This window comes from Haliaeetus leucocephalus, unplaced genomic scaffold (genome assembly GCF_000737465.1).
Source record: "Haliaeetus leucocephalus isolate CR32 unplaced genomic scaffold, Haliaeetus_leucocephalus-4.0 Scaffold526, whole genome shotgun sequence".
NCBI classification, from domain to species: domain Eukaryota; kingdom Metazoa; phylum Chordata; class Aves; order Accipitriformes; family Accipitridae; genus Haliaeetus; species Haliaeetus leucocephalus.
Genome location: NW_010972962.1, coordinates 1,013 through 8,879, shown reverse-complemented (window position 1 = coordinate 8,879; position 7,867 = coordinate 1,013). Strand labels below are relative to the sequence as shown.

General features: G+C 35.1%; 1 protein-coding gene across 1 annotated transcript in view; it reads right to left on the bottom strand.

Moving 5' to 3' along the window:
• Nucleotides 1-6,892, bottom strand: part of LOC104837413 (usherin-like) — a gene marked incomplete at its 5' end in the record, with an annotated part of 349,356 nt that extends 342,464 nt beyond the window's left edge. The window contains 2 exons of the mRNA XM_010576524.1: nt 5,193-5,286; nt 6,599-6,892. Coding sequence (XP_010574826.1) covers nt 5,193-5,286; nt 6,599-6,892 — 388 coding nt within the window. The remainder of the gene's footprint in view (nt 1-5,192; nt 5,287-6,598) is intronic.
• Between the last annotated feature and the right edge of the window lie 975 nt (nt 6,893-7,867).

Below are 7,867 nucleotides of genomic sequence, written 5' to 3'. Positions count from 1 at the left end.
AAAGCTAGAACACTCTAAGTGACTCCAAATGACTAAGGAAGACAGAATAGAAATGAAGAGCATCTTATGGGGTTCCATCATAACACTCCATGTACTTTAAAAGGATGCAACATAATTTTAGAAACTAAGCACAGACATAACAGATGGTTTACAACTACTGTATGCCAAATAGCATTCTAAGAAAAGATACTACTGCTGCTTTGCAATGGCAAAGTGACTGACAAAGAACCTGACCGGCAAAGAACATAAGACCTACCATTCTGAATGCCAGATTCCAACAATGGGACACAACTGATATCTCAAACGCTGGCACAGATGTTGTCAGACAGCATAAGATATATCTCTATTCAACTCCTCTTTCATTTATGCTTTTTTTGGTGAAATTACTTGAAGCCACACTAAGTTCTACACAATCAAAGCATACGCAACACACTAATTCTTACAATCAGGCAGCTCAGTAAATTAATTCACACTTAAATTCTCTGGGATTAAAATTCGAAGCTATTTTCAAATCAGGCATCCACTCCAACTCTCATTTAGACTGCAACCCTGTAGGAGTTCTGTAAAATTAAAGAGAGGGAGAAGGTATGTCTTGCAGCTGATGGGTTTGGCATGTGTTCTGTTTTACCAAAGCTCTGACTTGCTCAGGGTATTAAATTGTAAGAGATCTGTAATATTCTCCTGTAATATTATAGAATGCTGTAGCCCCAGTTACTAGGTATTGTAGGGTTAATTTTACTTTTCTGAGGAAGCTATTGCATGGGATTTATTTTTTTTTTTAAATAATAGGGGGGTAAAAGAAAGAAAAAAACAGATTGCCTAACCACTTGGGCACTTGTATGGAATATGTGAAAAAAACCCATAGAAATTCAATAAATATATGTGGCACTATGATTTACATCAGCTACTTCCAACAACAGTGAAGCACCAGCCCAGTTGTGTCTCAGCTTGCTTTCACATTAAATGAAATAAATATCCAGCACAGTGGATAAGACCATGAAAATCATTTTCAGACTGGAACAGCCGCCTTAATTTCTGAGAGGTAACAATGACAACCATAATGCTAGTTGCCATTCACCTCAAGTAAAACTTACAAACATCAGATCAAAATGTATAACAGATAATGACCACTTCACAATTCCTTCAGCATGTCATCACCTGTGCAACAAATCATGAGGTATCTGGGACTGCAACAAGATCTTTCAGTATTTCAGCAATCCTTGTAAACAAATTGTTTTAGAAGCCTGCATCTTTGAACTATGCAACTACACCAGTTTTCCAGGGATGGATTCATGGACAAACCCGTAACTTCTACACACATGTCAAAAGTTATCTAAAATTTTCAGGCAGGTGAGACTACTGGACTAGGTGCTTTTCTGCTTGCTGTTTCCTAAAACTCCAGTCAACTATCTGCCTGCTTGATTTCCTTTCTTTTTATTCTGATATAAGCAGCTTCCTCCCAGGCCTATCCTCTGGATAAAAAATTTATGGCACAGAGCTTACCAAAAAGCGCATTTTTTGCTAGCTTGCTTGCTTGCTTCTGCAAGCTAGAAGTCTTTGTTATTGAGTGACCACTTACTATAGTTAATATTTACAGCTCCTCAGGTACTATGTATCATTAATTCCAACATGTAACATGATGATACAGATTGACCTTTAAGTAAGGTTTAGATAGATTCTTCTGTAACAACATAAAAAGCCTTTATTTATCCAATTCTTGGTAAATCAACAATGCCATATCCAGTTTTCAGAGAGCAGATGTTTAAGACCATTAATTATTTGCACAGAAAACTCTGAAGACCTGAAGCCTTTACTGTATCCCGCCACTCTCACACTTCCATTCATACCCTCTCAAGCATTTATCAGAGTTGCTTTATTTATTTTAAATTCTATTTTCTATTATTATTTCTACAATTATTCCTGTATATTTTGCCATTACCTTTCTCTATTAAGTTCTGTATGACCAATTTAAAGGTGGCTCTGAGACTGTAAGGTAAGGCTGATCTTGTTTGACGGTCTTGTTTTTTCATGGGCTGTTTCCAGTTTTTCATGTAACATCATGGAAAGTTTTTGAACATACTATTACTCGTGTCTATAAATTAGTCTTGGCATACAAATATTACCAAAATCTGGACTCCACTCTTGGTGCCTCAGTTTCCATTTGTAAAAGGCAGAGTTACTTCCGAAAGCAGGACACAAGACATTCACAGAACAATTTGTAAATGAAGTAGCTGAACTGTTTTTTCTAAGATGAGAGATAAGCTCTGTGAGGATTTATTTCCTTTTCTTTCATAATCTGGCCCCTCAACATCTACAAGTCATTCTTAAGCACTCTCTTCTTCCCATCATCTCAAATTTCATAGCAACATATTTCTTCATCAAAACAGAACTCAGAAAAAAAAAAAAGAAAAAAAAAGAAATTCCATTTGATATGTCAAATTTCATAACATGGTGATGCAAATAGCTAAACTAAGATTTCTATTTGTAATGAATTATGCAAATTTTTTGTTCCTGGTATTGCTTTGCTGTGCAACAGCTATCCAGATGTATATGCCAGATAAATTCATGATGGTAATTTTAGTTGTATTAAGCGTAAATGTGACAAGGACATACTCTGCCATATGTTAAGAGCTTGTCAAGGGATAAAAAAAAAAAAAAAAAAAAACCCAAATCACTGGAGTGGGAGCCTGAGAAACATAGGTGTATAGTTGCCAATGATAGTCAAAAATCAGGATGGATTTTCGTTTTGCTTTTAAGTGTTTGCCTTACAAAAAAAATCAAAACCTTTAAGCTGTTTGGATTTCATGTAAATCCTTGAAAAAAGTCAAAGTAGTTAGTGATATACTTGCAAATATTAATTCTATTTTATTACTACTTCTATTTCATTTCATCTAAAGAATGAGGAAAATAATTAAACAACATCCTTATTGTACTGTGAATGAATACAGTTAATTCAAGCATTTCAATTATCGTTACAATGCATATATGTGAAATCAAAAACGTGACACTCACTGGAACAACCCATTAACATTGACAGAAAATATCTGATAAGGCAGATACATCATTAAAATGTATTTGGTTTGTTTTCACAAGGTAGCATAAGTCTTGCAAGAGTGCTTGGTGAACGTCCAGATCTTATTAAATATTTATAATTAATCCCTACAAAGTAACATTTCACAATGTGTGTTCTAATTAAAGGGACATTGTCAGTTTTAATATTTTTTTCTAATTTGACCCACCTAAAAAACTTCAAATTTCTGTTCAATTCCCATTTAGACTGTAGATCCTACACCTCTGCTTAAAAAAAACTAGAAAACTTAGATCCCCTATGAAATTTTACAAATATCTTTCACATGATCATAAGCACAATATCAAATGCTCTCAGGTTAACACTTCTTGCTCTGTTCTAGCAAGCACAGACTGCCTGGGGATTTTTTGATGTGAGATTAGTCTCCCTTTTGCTATTCCACAACCCTTTCTTAATTTTTAGAAAGGGTTATTTCCAAAAGGCATAGATGTAGCAAGGAATAAAACATGTACTCATGACGGAAATCTAACATTCAGTGGGAACGTGGGATTCATTTCTTTGATGTAGCTCATTCTTTAACCTCAACTTCTTTTCCTTTTCTTTTTTTTTTTTTTTTTTTGAGATAAATAATTAATCTAGGGACAGAATCTTTTGTCTGAGCAAGTTTGCTTAACTTGTACATCATAATTCTGCTTTTGCTAAGTTGTATGTGAAAAGCTTCCAAGAAAACCAAAGGTTGTATGAAGAAAGTGCAAACTGGTACCATTATTCTAAGCTCTCCTCTACATATTTATCTAGATGACCATGACTTCTAGTAAACAACCTCATTTTGGTTCTCCTATGGCCAAGAATTATAAAACTAGTAGGAAAATTATAATTTTGCAACTTGGTTTCAACTGCATACTACACTTCACAAAATCCATCTTTATTGAGAAATGCTGTTAAGAGCAAAGCAATGATAAGCATATTTTCTAGACTGTATCTAGATTATTTAATATGGCCTTCTAATTAATTCCAAGAAACTTTACCTTAATATCGACTATCTGAAAACACAGAACAGTAAAAAGGAAGATTAAATTTACTCTTTTGTTAGAACAATCATGTTGCTACTACAGATTATTTTAAAGATAACCAAATATCATATACGACTGCAAAAAGTACAGGACATTGATATTTACAGGCTGTCCTCAAATAAATAAATTCATAACTCAATTTTCAATGTTTTAAAAACCCACTACCCAAATCACTGGTTTAGATCAATATAATGAATAAGACCACCAAGAAAATAACTTCCAAATACATATGTACTGGCATGTCTCAGTGTTTTCTTACATGTGCTCGACAACGCAAGAGACATTTAAAATCAAGTCCAAAATGTTTTAACTCTTCCTATCCTAGACATATTTTGTAAAACAACTGCATCAAAAGATCTCATTCTTAGATGAAGTCAGAGACTGCAATCTACAGATGTCCCAAGTACCTACAGATGTTCCAAGTATCTGAAGGTAAATCTATGTCAGTGTTTTACCTTGGATTAGCCATGCAGTTTTGAAGCAAATCTCCAAATTTTCTGCATTTACTGTGCTTTGGTTTGCATCATGGAGCTGTCTTGGACCACTTGAACCGTTCCCTTTCAAATGAAACTAAATTGGAAGCTGAACTCCAGGACTGTGCCTACTGCACTCCATCTACTCAATGGGTCTGGAGTCCATAGGACCAGACTAAAACTACTGTACAGTACAAAAAAAAAAAAAAAAAAAAAATCCCTCGAGCACATCTGCTGTTGGGTCTTCATTACTTTTTCATTCTACACATCATTTGTTAGTTGCTACAGCAGGTAGAGCCATAATCTTTATTAGATTCTGACAGTCTAAATTCAAGTTTGCATGTAATGTTTGAAAGTGGCATAATCCTTTAACAAGAAATCAAATCCCTAAACACAGCACTCCTAATGGTCTGTGCTGGAACAACTTTTGGCGAGGGGAGGCAGAGGGGGGGCGGGGATAGTTTTTTGTTGCCTTACTTAATACAAACCCTGCTATGGAAAGTTTCCCTATAAAAGCTAGGACAACACTAACACACATACACACACTCTTTCCCAGGACTAAAATCCCAATTTTGAGGCTGTTCATAGGGGACATAGATAGACAAAGGAGAGACTAACATTATTTCCTTCTGTATAGCTTTCCTTGACACACAGGCACCTATACAGTTCCACAGCTGTGTCGCAATTATCAGCATGGCCATGGCAATTACACCTGAAAGAACAATAGGTAGTGAAGAAAAAATTAAAACGTGGAAACACATCTGTCCAACAATATATAACATGGTCACGAAGACAATTTTGTCTATTACATAGTCTGGTTCTTCATTAAGAACAAATAAACACCACCAAAGAGAATGTTCTTAAGTGCAGTAACTTACAAAAGACTACTTCACTCAACATATTTTTAAGTATCAACAGTTGCTTTCCAAGAAAATAAAAACCAGCATGTAGTACAGCTACTCTTCCCTTATATAATATGTAATGACAACTATATTTCAGTATATAATATTAATGTGTAAAACTTTATTAAATAAATAGCAATTAATCATCAATATTAAGCCTTACAGTGTGGCTCTATTTTTTCAAGAAATCTTAACTGTATCAAGCATAATTTTCTAGTTTAACCCGTTTTAATCTCAGTTAAAATGTCCATTTCTTACTAAAATAAAATCTTTCTAGAGTATTAGTTATTAGGCAATAATCATCCCACTCTACCTAGAAGGTCTGCTCTTCTGGAGGCCTGGCATAGCTTTGCAAACTACAGCTGAAATTATTTTACTGTTATGTAGTCACCAAGATGATAGCTATTTTAGTAAAAGCATTATCATAATACATCTGAATCAATAATCAAAACATATTAGTAGCGTAGGAAATTTTAAGGTAAACATGACCTCTAATGGGGTGATTTCTCTCAAAATGAGAACTACCAAAATAATTTCAGGAATAATACTTATTAACAAAAATCTGCACCATATGCTTCTTGGAAACTATTTCATTGCCAAATCTGCATATTATTTACAGGGCATAATTAGTCCTTTCACAAGACAGCACACTTATATACAATAAAGTTGTCACAGATAATGTAACAGTTTTACTGACAGCTGCCCCATTTTAAAAGGAAAACTACAGCTGAAACAATGAGCTCTGCATTAAAACTGTTAAAATTGGCATGTCTGGGAATCTATAATGAAACTTGGAAGCGCTACTGAAGTAAAGCACAAGCCATGGTTTTCAATCATAAGCCTTTGCTTAGAGGCACTGGTAATTCCAAGGAAAGGACTGCTTTTGACAGATTTGTGTAATAAGTATAATTAATTTTAAAATAACATATGAGCAAGTGTTTTAAAAAAACAGTACACCAGTCATTTCAAACTTGATGCACTGCTTCAGACCAAATTCCCTTCTCATTCATAAATGTAAAAGCAGAACAACTTCATTAAATTTTAGGCAGGTCATTATATACTTTGCACAGCTGTAATAGTCAGAGGCAGTGATGGGTGGGGCAAGAGTTCCATAACACCTACCTTCCGCTGACTGGAACTTCATTAACTCCATAGTATCTATGCCTAAAATTTACCCAAGACTCATTAGTATGGTACTGGCCACGGAGATGAATCCTCACTTGTGTAGCTTTTACAAATTCTTGGAGAGATGGAGTATTGTAAAAATCATTGTAACCAGGTCGGTGATTTGGTTCCGGGGTAAGAACACTAAAAGTTAGATTACCACGGGAATAAGGTGTAAAGCTGTTTAAATAGAGAGGAAGACAAATGAAAATCAAAATATCACATATTTTACAGATTCTATCTCCTAATACCCTTTTTCTCAGAGAGGGTCTCCACTTAACTGTACATAGGCTTTTTGTGGTTTCTGGGGAAAATTCTTATGTCAGTGGATTCCCAGTCACCAGAATTCAAGCAGGGGAAAGGAAATGTCCTCTGCATGTCTGTTTTTCCTCAAACTGCCATGCTCTTCTCTAGACCCTAAGCTTCCAATTAAAAGTAAAGCCTCTAAATGGCAACTTCAAAATATGAATAAAGTGTGACTGACACAGTGTCATCTGCACTAAGTTTCCAAAAAGTTTAACACAATGTCTTTGAGAAACATGAACTGTGCTGGAACTACATAAGGAAATCGTTGAGATGACCAACATGATAATTAACGTGCTCATATTGTTAATTATATACCTGCTAAAGACACATAAAAACCATCCAGAAACAATTATATTTTTAATTCCAGAGTCACTGGACTGTATCATCTCATTCGATGAGTGAATAGAGTTAGAAACACACGCCATCTTCCAGTGAGTGAAGTGCAAGAGAATTGAACGGAATGTAGTAGGATTGAGAGTAAAACTGTGTATTTAATCCCAAGAAGGGGAAGGACAGTCCTGAGAATTCAAGCAAAAGCTGAGTAAACTAAAAAAAGTATATATAAACTGCACATTTGCACAATTTGGTATGAACCGTATCTCATATTGGTATACTTACTAGCTAGAGTTTAGCTAAGAGTAGAACTTGCCTCTCCAAGAGGCAAGAATGCCTGCTATTTGCACACCTACTCGGGCTCATTAAAAACAGCTATCCCATGGTATCACCTGGCACCTAACATACAACATTCAAAAAATGTAATTCTCATCACTTCAAAATATCTCTTGAGCTTCTGAAAGATGAGATTCATAGTTAGGCTAGGTCTGCCAAGTCGTACTCCTCTGTCTTCAGGAAGGATCACTGAATTTACTGTGCCCCTATCCAGGTTAGTGCTTCACAAAAATCTCAGTGGAATATATCTGT